Consider the following 18,857-nt stretch of genomic DNA (forward strand, 5'->3'; position numbering starts at 1 on the left):
TTGGACGTGTATGTAAGCGTGCAAATGTGTGTGTGTATCTGTATGTGTGCATATGTATACATATATATACACATAAATGTATACACATTCATGCATAAAAATGTTTGTTTTAATGATCTTTTTACCTATACTAGGAACAAAGCATATATGCAGAAGTGAGTTACAGTATATTTACACGAGACCCTTAACATTCCTTTGGGCGCTTGCTGAAGATGTTGTGAGTGACCACAGAAGTTGTCAGGGTATTCAAGGGACACCCTTTTGGGGGCAGAGCTTGTGTATCCTATGTTAGGAAATCATCTCTGCTCTCTGGGTGAGGTCTCCTGCAGGGCTGAGTCACTGGAACGTTGGGTCAGTGAGGGCTGCCCTGCTCACAGTAAGGCTACTCCAGGATGGGCGTAGCAAGGGACAATCATGAGTTGCCTCCAAGGGACTCTTTTGCAAAGCTTCAACAAAATGCAAGGCTGGGGCTGCAAAGGGCTGTAGTGATAGTACTACCAAGCTCAGATGGACAAAACCTCTCCTAGATCTTTCTAGTGGGGGTTAGGGATGTGTTAGGGACATTCCTTAGGCAAGTTTCTGTTCTTTGTCTCATACAGGCACAGCCCTAACAGGGCCCTGGATAGGAAACATTTGTTTGTACCTCAAATGAGTTAGTGTTAAAAGAGTCATAGCAGGAAGGCTCAGATAACATGCTACGGGCAGGAAAACAGGAGGAGATGGAAGAAAAGGGTGTTTGTGACAGCTCATATATGTAAGTGTTCTATCTGTTCTTTCTACTTTGTTTGTTTGTTCCATTTCAATGGAATATTTTCCAACATGGAACATTTTGTTTACTGGAAAACTATGTAAAAGCTTCACTGGAGAGAGAAAAGCCACAGAATTTGTAAATAAGTCTCTTGAAATTTGATATACCTCTGCCTTCGGGGGAAAATTAAGATCTGTATTGTAATTTTCTGTTGTGACTTTTGTTTGTGGTGATTAAGTGCTTTCCAGGTAATTCTGGAGCGTGCGATCTCAAAGGGACTTTGAGTTTCAGCCATTCTTCTTTCCTGAAGAAGTCACAAAGTCCTGTAGACCTGATGGTTTGACTCTTGTCTTTCAAATCCATGTTTAAAAGTAATCTTGAATTCTTCACTCGATATTCTCTTCTTCAGTGCTTTATCCTTTAGTATTCTGTAAACTTTTGGGCTTTCACGTGTAAACAGGGAGAGTATTATGGATAAAGACAAAAAGCCTGGAAGCTGACTACTCTGGTTTTGACCAGCCACTTTGAAACTACTTTCCAGATTTCTCATCTGTGTCTTTCTACCATTCTCTCAGCTCTGGGTACCAACTGCATAATGATCTTCTGCATTAGAAGTGTTTATTGGGATTAGTTGTTTTATCATGTGAACTCTATACATGGAGTTTTAAATCATGCTTGAAAGAAGCCCTGGAGTGGGATGCCAGCTTCCTTTTCCAATGGAACTCGTATTAGGGAGCTTTCCATCCCAAAGAGTGCAAGACACTTCAAGTGAGAGAAGCTGGAGTGATGATGATGATACCTAGAAGTTGAGTCCAGTATCACTTTGGGTGTTCTGGTAATTGCAGAAGATGTATGCCTAAAAAAAAGGACAGTACTTGATTGTAACAAAGAGCATCTCCAAAATTTACTACTGATTTCTCTGTCCTAGTAGATGATATATTACTAAATTGATACATGAGGAATAAGGTTTATGCATGCTCCACTTCAAGGTAAACTTAGAGGCAATAGAGAAGTAAGGTAGGACATTATGCAGGAAAAACAGGCAGTAAGCAAATGGTCTGTGTTAAAGAGGTGGGGAGGAAGGGCCACATCCTGGTTTACCTATGTTGAAGTAGGTTTCCACACTGAGGATGGTGGAATTGTTCTGGGCAGACATCAGTATGACCAATATCGGAATCTGACTTGCTGTATGTCTGTTTTGTGGAATTCATGAGTATTCTAAAAACGCCCCTGTTATCTTCAAGATAGCACATCAAGGTGAGAAAGGGATTTAAACCAAAACTGTATTCATCAGGATTTTTGTCCAACTTTTTTTTTGGTGAGAGACTGTGTTCCCTTCTCCGTACCCCTCCCTGCATCCCCTCTGTACTCTCTACCTCCTTAGGTTGCCATAGCTTTGATGATCACTTGACCTCCAACCAAGAAGGAGGAAAATCCAAGAACGTTGTGAACCTGGGAGCAATCCGCCAAGGCATGAAGCGCTTCCAGTTTCTCCTGAACTGCTGTGAACCAGGCACTATCCCTGATGCCTCCATTTTGGCAGCAGCCCTAGATCTTGTAAGTCATTCACTGGTCTGTTGTTACCTGCTGAGTGAGAGCATGTGCATACGCTGTGGTCCACTATCAGTCACTAATGCTCTTCGTGCCCGCCCAGAAAGCAGGAAAAGCATCACAGCAATGCCAGCTGGTGGTGCTGGCATTAGCTGGAGCTTTAGCATCTATGACTGGATGAGTTTGCAGACAAAATGGATCCTTTCTTATTACACGGCTCCCTGTAACTAGATTATTGCTAGTGCAAAGCTTTTATTGTTGACTTCATACTTTGCTCGCAGCCATTCTGTTTCTCCTGTTAGTGTCAATCTGCAGAATAAGGATTGAAGACTAGATAACTGCTTGGAGAAGCACAGGAATTACACTCAGGAGTTCTGACAGAGTTCTTAATACATTAGGCAACTGAACTATTAGCCAGTCAATGGAAAAAAATTAAAATGTCAGTGTGCATGCTTTTATGCATTTATGCAGATATTTCTAATTTGCAGATCCAAATTACAGAAGTGACACAATTCAGTCCCTTCTTCCTGATACTGAGTGTCTCTTCTGTATCTCCTTCCTTCTTTTCCTTGCAGCTGCTGTTTTAAAACAGTCCCTTCCATTTGTAAAGCAGTGGCCTTCAGCCTGTGGTTCATCAGCCAGTGAGGTTCTGTGACTGTGAGGTGCTTATGTGACAAGCACAAGACTGTGACAGATGCAGCTGTGAAAAGCCAGCCAATTATTAGCAATTTTTCTCTGCATGCTGCTCTTCTACTTCCTTCTATATTTGGATGCCTGCAAGCTGAGAAAAGATTGAAAGCCACTGCTCGCAGAGCATCCACATGCTCTCTATCCCTCAATTCCCACCTCTCACCTTTTTGACTGTTGTGCTATTTGTGCTCATATTCAGTGTTTTTGCTCACTGCTGGAGATGTCAGGCTCATGGACTCTCCCTTCCTGCTACTGCTGTGCCCTGAGCTGTGCTGCCTTGCCTGCCCCATAGTTGTAGGGATGTTACATTCTGTGCACCACTGCTTTGTACCTTCTTCTTAACCTGGCGTCCTTAGGCTGCATATTTCAGCACATCTCATTAACTTTGGTCCCAGGTTGCTGTTGCTATCAGTTCCCATCTAGCTCTACTGTTTGGACTAGTCCTCTCTGTCTTCCAGTAGACAGATGTTTTCTTCACTAGTGCCCACTCTTCCTGTTGGAGATTGTTGTCCCTCTGGCTGGAAGCCATGGAAGCAGTGGCTGATAGAGAAGCCTGTCTCATGCTCTCACAGTCAGAAGTGGTTCTTACCAGTCAGGGTTGCAGGGAGCTCAGAGGGTGGTTTGGGGGGATAGTCACACCTGCTGGGTGTGCTTCACCCAATTTCATTCTGCAAGGCTGCCAGGCTGCCACCCTGCAAATGCTAAAATAACACAGGGAACGTAAGGTGCACGGGCAGGAAGGAGCTCATTCCTAAAAACTGTCACCAAGACCCTTCTGGGGATGTGCTACTCTGTATGCTAATAAGTCAGATGACAAAAGAGGGATTGGACAGTTCTGTCCCTATTGCCTGTAAATGTCTTACTTCTTTTTTATATTTGCCAAATGCTTAAGTGACAGACCAGCTTACTCTGTGCCCATGTATGAAGTCAGATGGAAACTACCAGTGAGAATGAACTGTTTGAAGATGTCTGTCTGACTTCCAGAGCTGGCTTTTACAAACTAGAATTTAACTCTCTCTCCATTCCACTGAATGATGCAGAAGAGTTTGGTATCAGAATTTCTGAAAGGTCTGCAGCTAAAGATGAAGGACACCGTGTTGTAGTTACAGACAGAACACTCCAAGTACCTCTTCAGCTGGTGTTTTGCCTACAAAGTATTGGAGATAAATAGAACTTCGGAAGTCACGTGCAGTGCAGGTTTTAAAAGATGACAGCCTGTCATCTCACTGTATTGCTTAATGGCAATGTATGGCTTAATGGCTGTTATGAAAAATTCCCCCATTTTATGTCAGTAAAACACACCAAACAGAAAATATTCTGTTTTTTTAACTTCTGTTTTCAGGCTTTTGAAGTAGTAGTTTGAATCAGGTCTGATGCAAATGAAAAGCTTCCTAAGTCATTATTATCCAGCCTAGCTGCTAAGGCAACCTTTAAAAAAGAAAGGTGAACAGATCCAATTTCAGTTCTTCCATAAATTTTTAAGCGTGCTTTTTTATTTTCAAAATTCCACTCCTATACCAGCTTCAAGATCTTTGGTCAGCCTGGGTGCTTGTACGGGTTTGCCACAGTGAATTAGACTAGTATAAATGACTCAGGTGGGGAGATACCAGCTTTCCTCTGACCAGTTTAATGGTGTGTGACATCTGTCACCACTACATTTCTCCAGTAAGATGTGTAAATTAATCTGTTCTAACATGTAAATATTTTATCCTTGCTGAAATGCAATAATTTTACTGCTTTCTGGCAGGGTTGTGTTTGAGAGGACCTACTAAGTATTGGGACAGCCGAAACAAAGTCTAAACTGCAAAAATACTTGCCAGTATCCTGACTTCATGTCACTCTGGGTCTTAGGCAGGCCCAGTTGTTCCCATATCCCTGTTTCCATGGCAGAAATATTTGTCCACAGGACGGCATATGACCTGAAAGGAAATCAGACATTGCTACAAACAGGTCCCCAGAGTAAATGACTGGGAACAGAAACAAAGAGCTGTGTCATGGATTGTACTTGACCATTTTTAGATATAACCAGACAGATTTGAACTAATGTTTTTGAGGCAATTCTCCAAGGCACTGGTTACCAATTTACTCACAACCTGTCTTCGGTATACACGCTGAGCTAATTTTCCTGCTGCTTTTCCTGCTAGACTTAACTTGCAGTTAGGCAAAGCAGAGCTATCCAGTCAGCACCTTTTGACAGTACTTGAATTTACTTTGCGATTTTGTGCCTTTCTTTTTCAACTTGAAGAGAGCCGTGGAAAAAAATTTTTGCTCAAAATGCCATGCGGAGTTTGAGAAAGGACTCGAGAAAAAACACCACTGTTTGATTACTCTTTTATAAAATTCATTGTTCTTGAAAACAAATCTGGACCTAAATGCTCTGCAGCCATGAAACTGCAGAACTGGCTTTATGTGAACATTAATGTGATGCTGTAAAATTCCAAATCCATTCTGTATTTGGTCCCTCCCACCCAGGTCATTTGTTGTTTGGAACAAATCAGGCTCTGTGTTGAAGTGCTCCAACGTGAGGACTTAAAATGTTAGATTTCTTAAATTCATGTCAATTTATACAGTAAAGAACCATTTACAGGGGGAAAGCAGTATAGTAGATCTGATATTAAAAGTGGACTTGTGAACAGTTGCATGGGCAGGCTTGTGAGAGTATTGCTGCTGTGTCAAGTTTTGACAGTGACCATGGTAACTTGTGTTCTTTTCAGCTATGCATCACCTGCCTGATTCATTTCTCTCCATTTGTGATATGTTTCTCTGTGGTGTGAATCCATCCCTGTCCATTCTGTCACATCTTCATCTTTCTCTTGCTGCTGCTGCTTCAGGTTTCTCAGAGCCTCAGGTAAGCAATCACAGGGAGCTCATGCCCCATGATATTCAGAAAGTCCTCCTTCAAGCAGGAGGTCTTTTCAGTGACTTTTAATTTGGAACTCCTGCTCCTCCCTTTTACCCCCCATCCTACATATCCCTCCTTTAATTATAGTAATCAACTGCTTTCATAACATTTATAACACATACCTTTAAGATTCCCATATGCTAAGAAGTTGTGACTTTACCACTGGTAAACTAAAACCAGGAGGAGACTTAATGCTGGGGCTTCATCTGTTCATGCATGTCTCTGTAGTTAAGGTTTTACTCTGTGAGAATAAAATAATAAAATCCTTACCTATTCTGTGTTCCATATTGCATGTGAGTAACAAGTAATTTGTAATGGTTTTTTTCCAGATGCTAGATATTAGTTTTGTTTCTGGCTGTCAGTACCTGGCTTCAGATTTCTGCCTTCCTCATCAGAGCAATGGGACAGCTTTTTTCTTCCAACATTTGTGTAAAATCTGAACAAAAAGCTGCAAAAGGATGTTGTGTCAATAATTTCTTAAATCAGTTCCAAAACTTTAGGAGCATTGGTCTAAAATTTCTTGCTTTCAGCTTTTGATTAAAGCACTTTTGGAAGCACTATTTAATAATGTTCCATGATCTCAGGGCCTGTCTATTATTGATAGACCACAGATGATGAACCCTCCGTTATAAGTAGATCCTGATCTGTTTAAATTATCTCATTAAAGCTGCCAATATCAAAATGCATGGAATACATGTTTGTACTCTGTGAAATTCCTGTTAGGGAAACTTTCAAAGCCAGCTTGTAAACTGTGGGCATTATTGTATTCTTACTTTACAATCTTCTAGCTAGGGCTGGTTTTGGTTGTGAAAATTGCAGGAGGAGAGTGGGAAATTAAATGGAAATTTAAGGAGAACCATTTGCTTTTTAGTAATTACCCATGTCTGTAAAGATGTTATTTTTGCAATTGTAGACTGGCTGGGAAGAAAACTCCTTCCAGAGTCTAAGCTACTCTTCAGGAAACAAATTACAGTGTTCATTTTTGAACATATTTGAGAGTTGCAGAAGCACTCGTTATTGGTCTAACATTTCTCCCATTAAAGAAAAGTGGTCTTCCAAGCCAAGGACAGGAGGATTTTCTTCTGGAAAATAGTCAACCCTTCAAAACTCAGCTGCCTGTTGTTATTTCAGTACTAAATTGACTGATGCTTGCTAAGACCATTGAAGTTCAGCCAGTGAAATTTTGTTGACTTGTGCCAGTAATGTATTTCCCTCTCCATATCTGCTTGTTATAAGTGCCAAACAGTGCTTTTCCTAGTTTCAACAAGCCTCCATTAATGCTTTCATGCCCAGGATCCATAAGCAGAACTTAATGTGGCAAATGCTAGGATTCATGTGGCCATGCTGCCATTTTGCACTTGCAGTATTTGCAGCCTCACTAGCAAAGGTGGAAATACAGTTTGACTTGTTCCTGCAGCAGCAGTGCCAGATGCATGCTTCTGCTTTTGACAGATCGTTTCTGAAGGAAAGCATTACAGAAGAGTACAAGGTTGTTTTTGAGTTTATAATGTGTCTTTCTGCCTCTCTAGTGGTTGAACTGAGCAAGAAGACTGTTCAGTGTTTATGAGCCTTGCTTTTAGTAGCTCAAGTGGTGAGACCTACACAGTGAGATCCTGATGTCAGGTTTTTTATGGAGAGACTGCTCATGCTGTGTGATTCCATGGCGAGCTTGCGAAGCAATTGATTAAAGCCCAGAGTGCTCTAACATTCAAGGAGCTTTTCCAATGCATTTGTATTTAAGGTGATTTTCTGCAAACGTTTCAGGAAGCTCCTGTAGTGGCGCGAGCGGCCCTGTTCCTCGAGTGCGCGCGCTTTGTCCACCGCTGCAATCGTGGCAACTGGCCCGAGTGGATGAAGGGCCACCATGTGAACATCACTAAGAAAGGCCTGTCCCGTGGCCGGTCACCTGTCGTGGGCAACAAAAGGAACCAGAAGCTGCAGTGGAATGCAGCTAAGCTCTTCTACCAGTGGGGAGATGTAAGTGGTTTGTTTTTTTCTCTTCTACTTACATTAAAAATATATCAGACTGTAAAGGTAGTTGGATCTTATACAAAACTCCAGTTCAGTAAAATGGGGACTCATAAGCCACCCTTCCAACTTGCACTTCAGTCTGTCAGGACCAGCTCTTCTCCTAATGGAAGTGACTTTGACATGTTCCCTCGGAGGATCCATTAGGTCCACTCTCCTTTTTCCACCACTTATCAAATGTGAATGGCTAGGAAAGAGTAGGAGCAGAGGGTGTGGTACTAATTCTCTTTTTTTCTAGATTCCAAACCTTTTTAGCCCAGTGCTGCTTGAGCTTGATGTGGTGCTGTATGTTTACTGATGGATTTCTCGTTGATGTACTTACTCAGTTTCTCTTTACCCATAAAAACTGTTAGCAGTCATCATTCTTTGGCAAGGAATTCTGCAGGGCTACTACATGTCTTCTGATGAACTGACTCTTTTTGTTTGGAGCTTGACTCCTTTAAGTTTTATTTGATTATGGTCTCCTACCATACAGGGACTAAGCAATTACCTTATCTGGTCCTATCAATACCAGTTGCAGTTTCCTTGGAAACCCCACAGAATATACCTGCTGAAGGTCTGACACTTACTATGGGTCATTTCACACAACTCAAAATGGTAACCTCTGTGGTGCCTGTTACATATGTTTATCTGGAAGTGAGCTTTGTGCTTTTCCCCTCTTTTTGCAAAACCACAGATTTTTACAGTGAACATCATGATCCTCCTCGCCCTTCCCACAAAAAGAAGAAAAAAAGAAAAAAAAAGAAAAAGGCATAAAATCCAAGGCTCGGGGGAGTTAAAAACCCATGTATTCTGCCTTGCTGACCTGTATTCTCCTAGGTTAAACCAACACATGCTTCTCAGTGGAGCACATTGTGGGGAACCTTGAGCTGATGCTGAACATATCAGTACGTTCCCACCACAAAACAGCACCCAAGCTTAGTATCTTGGCAACTCTCCTCCTTCCATTTCTAAAGCTAACTCAGAAAATCCTAGCTGAGCAGCCTTACTCTCTGTTATGTCTCAAACACAGATTATCCTAATAAAATCAAAAATACCAAAGTTCCATGAAAAAGTATGTAGTGTGAATGTATCTGCTTCTGTACTCCGTGAGGTCACTGCCTTAGCCTGACTCCTTTGAGAACTCCTTCCAAATAGAGAACATAGGATTACATAATCCTTGTGTTTTTGCATGTGTTGCAGACAGTCAGAACTATTGATCTCTGTTTGTGGACTCTGCTTCTAGACATTCCTTCTTGGATTCTGACAAAGAACGGGCACAAGCATACATATACACATATAGGGTTCTTTAATACCTTGAAATAGTGTTAAGAGAGTGAGACACAGACTTGTTCTCAAGAGATACCTTTATTAATTTAGGGGAGAAAATAAGGGAACTTGGCAAAGGTTCAAACAGGGCACTACACAAGCTAGACAAAATGTTCTTCTACACTACCAACTCAGCACATATTAATCCACAACACTTAAGTCAAGATCCAGTCTACCCACAACACTTAAGTCAAAATCCAATCCCTCTAGCTCCAAGCCACCTAAACATCAAGAAAGGAGCAGAGAAAGAGAAGCAGAGGGAGCAAGAGGAGAGAAGGAGAAAGAGGGAGATGCAGATCATACAGCCATGATAAATGATCAATGCATTTCTGGAGAATGTGACAGTGCTCAGTGGAAATCTGTCTGTGTTCTTTATAGGGGTTACCCCATACAGCATTACCTATGCACCTTCCCAGCTTTTATAAGCATATCATCAGTTCCTTTTTGGAAAGCACATCAGGGAGTCTCTCCTGTAAAGGCAGAAGCAGGCTTTCCTGTGGGCAGTCAACAGTTTTGTGGAGGAAATAGGGACTCTTACTGGGTTCCTAAGTCACAGGATAGTTTCTTAAACAGAAGACATACAGTGGAAAGACTTAGCAAAAATCAGGAACGCATGTATTAAGGGAAGAAAGAAAAGTGAAAGAAATTAATACAAAATAATGACCTGATCACCTTCTACCTGTCATGTGCCAGTTTGGGGGGGGGGGTGGTGGTGTTTGTTATTAAACTAAATCTGCAAAAATTTTTCATCCTGAAATTTGACACTGTTTGCAAATTTTAGTTGAAAAAAAGGGGGAACTAAATTATGCTTCTGATAGCAATTAGTCTTCTGTCATGCTTTCCTCCACTCCAGACAATAAAAATAAAGCCAGGACATTCTGTTCTGGCTGAACCACCTCTATGGCATGCATGGGGCAGAGCCCTTGACTGCCAGAGTGCTGAGCTGAAATTCTCTCCTCCTTGTGCTTCTCTCTCCCCATCTGCAGGCGATTGGTGTCCGCCTCAACGAGCTGTGCCATGCTGAGAGCGAGAGCCCTGCCAACCTGCTGGGCCTCATTTATGATGAGGAGACCAAGAGGCGCCTGAGAAAGGAGGATGAGGAAGAAGACTTTTTAGATGACAGTAAGGAGACTCCCTTTACTACAAGAACCCCCGCTTGTAAGAACCTCTGCTTTAGGAGCACTTAATTTTTTTTTCTCTTTTCATCTTCTTGCCACCCAGCTGTATTTCCCAGTCCCTCACCTTCACCCCAACTTCTTCCCCTGCTCTTTCTGTGCCTGGATGTACCACATGACAAACGGGTAGCAGAGCTGAGAGACTTTGGTGGAAAAGGGAGGGGGAAACTAGGCAGTGAGTTGCAATTGCTGTTCACAGAAATTGCAGTTATAAGGAGGGTAATAATTTATTTCTTGAGTCTCACTGTCACCTGAGTGCCAAAAGTGCTCAGGCTCCATTCCTCCCAGTTATCTCTGTCAAAATATTTGTGTAAGATCAGCTTGTTTTCTATTTCTGACCATTGAAGAGTCATCTCCTCACCTGACATGAATTGGCAGTGCTCTACTAAAGGCCTTTAAATCCTGACTTCAGTATATTTGCCTGATTTTCAGGCAGAGGTATAGTACAGTGGTAGATAAGAAAAGGATCACTAAAAATCTGTATAACAACAGGATGACTAAGTCACACACATTTGTGCCTATGTGTGCATACGGGTGGGAGGAGGTGCCAGATCACTGATTCTGCAAGTCTAGATAAGCATGCAAGTTCCAGCAAGCCCCGTGAAGCAAAGTAAAATGTCAAAACACATCCTGGTGTAGGTGTAGGTGAAGGTGGTAACAACCAATATACCCCCTCCAGGCACCATTTGTGTACCCGTGTGTGCTGTAACGTGCTGGTTCCCACATACATGTGCTGCTGTTCCCCATTGGATGTAGTGTGCCAGCACTGTTTATCTGTCTTCTGTGGTTTCTCTTCCTGTGGTTCTGGATTTGTGCTTATCTCTGCATAGAGGCCAACTTTGGAGTAGAGGGGAGCAGGTGGGAGCAGTGCAATGGCATTTATGGGAAATGAGCTCAAGAGAAGGTCTTGTCTTGTCCCTGAGCAAGACATTCCCACGTGTCAGTGTGTGGTGTGCCAGCGCTGGCAGCTACAGGAACATGAGTGGCTGTTCTGGGTATCTTATCGGCCATTTAGGAGATATATCCAAAGCAAGGAGAATGCATACAAAATTTTCCTGCATCAGAAATGAAGAACTTCATTCTCATGACTGAGTGACAGAATAGGCTTTCTTATCCCTGTTCAGGCACTCAGGGAGATGTGGAGCTGCTTTAAAAGGGTGCCCTGAGACAAGCAAACAGAGATCATGTTGTGGTCTAGAAAGCAATTTAAAAGCTGAAGTGCTCTCCTGAAAGCCAGGCTCTGAAAATAACTGATCTGCATTCTTGCTGAAGGCAGAGATTTTTCAAAAGCTGCCTTGTATGCTGCAGGGAGTAGACTGAGGAGCATAAAATATGCAGTTGGATATTCCTTTACACTGTATGTCTTGTGTGTATTTGATAGTTCGATTATTTTAGTCCTTACAAAGTCCACAGTTCATTACTGGTAATGTGTACAGAAGACTTGGCAAGCATCACAGAATTAATCTGGTCTTATCTGATCCCTGCAGAGTCTTCTCACTTTTTTGGTTTAGTCTTTTTCTTTGCAAAAAGTAATTAGATCGTACATGGGGAGAGCAAGTGAAAACACTGACCTCTCTGACGTGTATGTAGGTGGTAATACCAGACATTACTAAAAACAAAAGGGCATGGTTAGTTGTTGTCACAACTAATTTTTTATTTACTTTTTTTTGCTGTCCATTAGCCTAAATGGTGTTTTTCAAATTGATCAAGTACCGAAGAATCCTTCATACTTTCCAAGCTTTGAATGGCATTAGATGGGTTACGAAGTCCATGGCTTTTGAAGCTGATTGTTTAGATGCAGCTGAGACAAAACTTCAAGTATTTTGATAATCCCTCTTCCCTTTCCCACTTTGTTTTAGGTTAAGCATTTGAATGTATGATTTGATTAAGCAGTTTGATTTTTTTTCCCCCTTGATTGTGTCTAAATTGCACATGGATTCCTTGCACAAATGCAGCTTGACTTCAAAGGAGGCTGTCTTTTCCAGTTATCAGGGAAGTAATTAATAATAATAGGAACAGTACCTCTTTGCTGGCTAGTCATAACTCCATATATTTTTAGAAAATTTTCTGTATTTGAAAGTGGCTCTTTTCTAGAACTGCAAAAGATGTGGCTGTGAATGCAAAGCTGAAAAGAGGACAAAGGGCATCTACTGCTTAATCTGTATTAACTTTAAATGAGGTTTATACAAAATGCCATAAGCTCATGTTAGTTTAGTAGGTACTTCAACATAATATACTCTAATATATACCATAGTAAATCATAGTGTTATTTCAATATAATATAATGTAATGTAATGTAACATAATGTAATACAATACAATAAAATATATCATATACTAGTACTATTGCATGTGCTGGTAAATACATGGATTGATATTTGTTTGACTGTGTTTTTTTTAGTGTAGGCAAAGTAGCATAGACAGAAGTGTGGATTTTCCTCTTTTTCAGTGCAGTTTGCATTGTGCACCATATGTGACAATGTCCATCACCTCTTGGTTCCAGATCCTGTATAAACTCCTAGCTCATGATAGAACTATTCTTTCCTAGGCACTGTGAATCCTACCAGATGTTGTTGTCCCTTTGCACTGAAGATGGCAGCCTGTCAGCTTCTCCTGGAGATAACTACTTTCCTTCGAGAGACCTTTCCCTACATGGCCAGGCCGCGGACCGAGCCTCTCATGGTACGTGGACCATGCACGTTGAAGAGGGCCATGCCCACAGAACTCCCTGGGTTCTGTGGAGAGAAAGGGTGGAGTAAAAACTGCAGTGGATCTCTGCAGGGAGAAAGGAGCTATTGTGTGGTGAACAGAAGATGGGCAGGGCACATCAGATGGTTGATTAAGAAGATAAGGCTGTGAAAGTACAACATGTGCTGGAAGTTCAAGTTTCAAAGTAGAGATGAGGGCAGCAAAGGGATTGAGAAGCTGGGTGTGGGGCACCTGAGATGGACTGCAAGAGGAGACAGCTCACATGCTAAATAGCTGATAAGGAGAGCCAGTTATCAGAGGTATCTGAACAGGGTGGTTGGGAGAAGGGAACAGAATGGTTTACAGAGAATTTGCTGAGGCTTAAATCCTGCAGATTTTTGGTTTGGGTTAGACAACAGACTTGAGAGGACTGGGGGAAGAAAGGAAAGAAATGAAGACAAAGAAGCAAGGAAAGAAATAAACCTTCATGAGACTGAAGCATAATCAAATCCTGGCATAAAGAGTAATGGCTGATTAGGTGACAACTAATGTTGTGAAAAGCAGAACCCATGAAATCTGATTTCCAGTGGTTCATTCTTGTGTGGATTTTCTCACATCAAATACTGTGGTTTAACATTGCCTTTAGCCTGTTGTTTTACAAAATACACAGGCATGCAGTTATCTTTTGACAAATTAAGTTGAAGGTGACCATCAGCTTCAGAGCTGGTAAGCGTAGAATGGGATAAGATTTGAATGGCAGACATGGTTTCATCTTTTAAGACAAATTTCTGTAGAAAATCAGGATAAAAATTGTAAAGAAAGAATGAGAAGTTAAATTTCCAAGTGAATATGAAGGATTTAGCCCTACTATTTTGGTTTTTGTTAATGACAGAACACTTTTTGCTGATGGCAATTGTGCTTGACAGGCTGATTTAGCTGAGCATTATTGTAATTAGGTTCTGAAATTAATTTCAAAGGCTGTGGGTGACCTACAATGAAGTGGCTCAGCCCCCAAGTATGCAAGAAGGGCAGTGTTAAAAAGTAATAAATTCAGCAGAAGTCCTCCTTGAACACTTAGTTGATATTTTTACCACATTATAAATGACTGTATAATACCAGGGTTTAGAAGTCATCTCAGTTAAGTAGTTAGGCTTGGAACTAAGAATATTTTTGATAATGAAGGTCAGTAGAAATTTGTGCTTTTGTGTCAGATAGAAATGCAACTGATTAATAGCTTTTCAGACTTGTATATGGGAGAAAGGGAGGAGAAATTATTCTGTGATGCATAGGTGGAAGAAACCTTAAGGTCACATTATGCAAGAGGCTATTAGAGAAAATGGCCATAGAGTGCTGCTTCTGACTTTGTATGGGGGAAAGAAAGGAGCCAACAACACTCCAGATTAAAATATTGAGTCTCTGTATTTTTGGAGTGATGTTTCCTTTCCAAGAAAATCAAGTACATAATGTTATGGTCCACAAAGCTGAAATTTCAGTGGGGCAAATCTCACTTCCATTGGTGTTTGTAGGTGTACCTGTACCACAGATAGGAGCAGAGCCTTGGCAGCCTTGAAGAACTTCTATAGCAGTATAGCAATATTAAAGCATAGCAATATAGCACTATTAAAGTGTAGCAATATTAAGGCATCTACAGCAATGTCATCTATAGCAATATAGCAATCATTAGAGCATAAAGGTAACACTTAAGGAAATGCATAAGGGAGAGAAAGGGAAAGAAAGGATAAAGGTGGAAAGATATGTATAGTCACCGCCCATGGGATCCAGCGATGAAACTTGGTAGTTGCATCTTCCATGTCTGTTAGTTGAAGTGGTGGTCTTGATCCATTGGGGCGGGGGGAAGCCCCCCCCAAAACTCAAAGAAGTTATGAGTTATTGTACACTTCCAGCTCAGGTGAGAACGCCTTGTACCTCCCCAGGTGGGGAGTTTTACAATGGGCAGTGTCACGGGCCATGCCACAAGCCTCGGACACCTCCAAAGGCAGCTGCAGCCGCCTATTGTACCAGCATCAATCATGGTCCATCATGGTCCAACATTTGAGATGAGTTCATGGAAAGGGAGGACACTGGCATGATAAAAGGGATTTTCCCGCCTTGCAGGACTTGCCTCTTCTTAGCCTCTTCCCTTCCTCAGGCAGACATCTGCATCCAGGATAACTGGACAATGGCACCCACTTATCTGATCCTTTAGCAGTATTGAGGGGGGGAGAAAGGGGTGAGCAGCTGCTGCTTTTCAGTTTGCAAAGGCCTTTTGGTGATCTTAGAATGTGTAAACCATTAACTGTTTCAGTCTCTGACAGTGTGTGATAGAAATAAATTCTCATTTTGAAGCAGTTCTCCTGAAGCTTCTCTAGTTGCAGTGGAAAGCATGGAGGCTCATATTGCTGACACATCTGTGTGGTCTACATTCTGCTACAGGATCTGGAGAGCTGCAGGCTGCGTCTGGACCCTGAGATGGACCGGCATAGGTATGAAAGAAAGATCAGCTTTGCTGGGGTTCTGGATGAAAACGAAGATTCAAAGGATTCCCTGCACAGCAGCAGCCACACCCTCAAATCTGAGGCTGGCTTCGAGGAGAAAAAAGGTTTGTCAGCACAATAAGGCTTCTGTGTTCTCAGGGCTTGTGAAGTGGCGCTTGATTTTATGTTTTCATTTGCATAGACCGTGTTAAAGAGCGGGCAGCCATGGAGTCACGTGGCTTTGAATAATTTCTGAGACGCTTCTGGCCTTCAGGGTCCAATATAACGAATGTGAGAAGCAAAGATGTTAAATTTTATAAAACAGTGCTATGACTGAAACCGATTGAGAGCATTGCAAGATTGCTAAAAAGGAGCATTCCTTGTTTGAAACCATCTCTCATTGGGATGCTGAGACAAGTATCACTATTTGATTCACTTTAAAAATGAAATGTTCTTGTTTGTTTTTTGCTCTGATTACAGTTTTTCATTTTGGGGAAAGCACAGATAGGAGGGAATATCTGTATCTTTCTGTGGAAATCTGTACCAGTTTTGAAGTCATGGCATCTTACAGAATTAGTGGTTGATCACTTGATCTCTTGAATTCTTTGCTACCACATGAAAAATACACACCTGTGTGGCTTTTGATGGCTAGCAGATTGATGTTACCAACATATGTATACTGTACAAGCGAACCTCAAGCTCACTGTGTTTGCTGAGAATAGCAGATCGTTTCCATTTTTGAGCCATCTCATGCAAAACTCACATAATATCTGATGGTACAAGTGTTGCAATACAATATACAGTCATCGTGTGTATTTGCAATTAGAGACTAAACTGCCAGACCTGTAAATGATTCTCCCTCTAACAATTTTTCTAGAACTGTTTACATTCTGTCTCATAATAGCCATTTAAAGGTGCAGATGTTTGAATGATAATTTTGATGATCATTTGAAAAGGATAAACATTTGATGATTGTTTGAAAACAGTGGAGTCTGTGGCTGGTTATCCCCTAGGAACTGTAATGTCTATTAATGATTCAGAGGAGTTTTTATTGACTTCAAGGGGCTTTGGATAAAGTTTGTGCTGTCTTCAGCTGTGACCCTGCCACAATCACTGGAGAAAATAATACAAATGCTTCCAAGGCTTGCACAGTATAAAACTTTCTCCAAGGTTGTGTGTCAGGGGGGACAGTTACTTCTGTGGAGACAGCTAGGTACCCACCTAAGAAAGGTGAGCTGGATAAATTGATGCTCATTTTGTGTATCCTTGGCATATTGGCAGCCCAGAGAAGCACATAGCCTTATGGGGTGTCTGATAGGGTAACATGAGTGGGATAAGATGTCTTTACCTATTTAGATGAGGAAAAGCTTGGGTTTGGGGTTGGGTTTGTTTTGAAAATAGTTTTATGACAATTACTTGAAACCACTTTTAAGCTTTTCAGGGAGCAGTTCCACCCACTGGGATATTACCTGAGTGGGAGAATGCCTTCAAGCATGCAGTCCTGCTGGAAAATGCTGGTGGCCAGTCTCTAACTATCCTATTTTTCTCAGAGACAATGCTGACTTTGCTTTTCCTGCACATGTTACTGTGCTGCAGGCATAATGCAGAATTATTTTTGCAAATATAGTATTAAGTTTCTTTATTCTGGCTTCTGTTAAACTACATTTTCCTGCAATTTTAGTTGGTTTTTTTCCATTTTCCCTTTTCCCTAAGCTGTCATGTAGTTTTCCTTTACTAAAGCTGCCTCTTTACTGCACTGTAGGCATGGGAAAAGTGACTATAGTAGGAAGGCTGAATCCTACTATAGCAAAAATTTAATTCCAATATTTTAGAAGCTAAATAAGTGCAGGATAATGTTATAGTTTAAAATTACAATAATTATGTTCTTTTCTTTGGCCACAGCATATTCTTCTGGGGGTCCACCTGGGCCAAACGCAATAGATGCAGAGGCACCTTTCATAATCTACACTTTCCTAGATAGGAAAATGTTGTTGTGTGAATGTAACTAAACTTTTCTTGCCTGCAGTGACAGGTTTCTTTACCTCAACCTCTTTGATGAGTACTAATCTGTTTCCTTTCATTTTTTTTCCGGAGTGTTAAAAACTTTGCTCTCATTGCTCCCCCCAGGCATGGCTTAGCAGCTATCCAAAAGCTATGAGTTTACTGTGTAGAATCTGCTTCAGGTAGGTTTGAAATACAGATAATACAGCTAGGTAGATAAAGGTTCTCAGAGGATCATATGTACTCTTTGAGTGCCAAAATGGGATTCTGCAGACTTCACAAAATGCAGTTACAAGTTACAAGCTTAAGTGGTTTGGTATTCAGGAGGCTGATCTGAACGTGATTCAAGCAGTAGTGATTGCTAAGGAACTCAGCATGGTCACTTGGAGGGAGATTCTCTGGTCACTCAACAGTGATTTGCCCGCCTGATTCATGAGGACTGAGGAGTAGCTCTTAAAACGTTTCCAGCTGTCTGCGACCAGGACGTTAGCCACTGGTTATGGGGATGGGAATTGGGTTTGGAGGAATTAGGGGCATTCTCGGGAGTAAAAGTGTGTTTGATTTTTCCTGAAGCCAAAATACAATTCTATTTAAATATTTTGCTTACCCATCATATCCAAAAAGCTGTATCTCATTCATTCCTAACCACACACGAAAAGGTAATTGATCACATGTGGCCTTGTCTGATTAGATCTGCAGTAAAATGACTGAGTGTTGCAACATTTGGACTGACATATTGCTATGTACTGCCTTTGAACTAAGAGGAGAATGAAAGTGCAAACGGTTGGTGCTTTGAACATTGAACCATTTCATGTCTGTGCTCATCAAAAATGCAGAGTGTCAATGGATGTTGTTAATGCCTGAAAGCTGCTGATTTGTCTGAAGGAGAGGATCTACGTGCTCCCATTTCCTCTAAAGCATTCTAATGACGAAGAGTAACATGCAGAGACATGGACTTATGCAAATCTTACTTCAAAGAAGTCTTCCATGCTGACCTCATGAAGCACACTACCCTTCTGCAGTCACACATGCTGTATGAATAAATAATTGATCCTACTGCAGAGCTCAGTGACGTTTACAGAACCTAGGCCCATGGTAAAGTAGGTTTGTCCATGGTGCCTTGTTCATGCTTGGGATTCAGCCATCTATCCCTAGCAAGAGGTGATCCTGCACTAATGTGAACCCCAAGGGCTGGCAAAGAAAACTGGAGTTCACATCCACTGGGTAGATCCTGTTTCCTGGCAGGAATTGATTCAGATTTGTGTGAATCGTAGGTTTTCCTTGTCCACATTT

General features: G+C 41.5%; 1 protein-coding gene across 1 annotated transcript in view; it reads left to right on the forward strand.

Moving 5' to 3' along the window:
• The window catches only part of UNC80 (unc-80 homolog, NALCN channel complex subunit), a 117,647-nt gene that overhangs the window by 39,398 nt on the left and 59,392 nt on the right, over positions 1-18,857 (forward strand). Inside the window, exons 22-26 of the mRNA XM_018071749.2 lie at positions 2,133-2,305; positions 7,656-7,868; positions 10,214-10,349; positions 12,950-13,083; positions 15,523-15,688. Coding sequence (XP_017927238.1) covers positions 2,133-2,305; positions 7,656-7,868; positions 10,214-10,349; positions 12,950-13,083; positions 15,523-15,688 — 822 coding nt within the window. The remainder of the gene's footprint in view (positions 1-2,132; positions 2,306-7,655; positions 7,869-10,213; positions 10,350-12,949; positions 13,084-15,522; positions 15,689-18,857) is intronic.

This window comes from Manacus vitellinus, unplaced genomic scaffold (assembly GCF_001715985.3).
Source record: "Manacus vitellinus isolate BGI_N305 unplaced genomic scaffold, ASM171598v3 scaffold_20_pilon, whole genome shotgun sequence".
In the NCBI taxonomy this organism is placed as follows: Eukaryota; Metazoa; Chordata; class Aves; order Passeriformes; family Pipridae; genus Manacus; species Manacus vitellinus.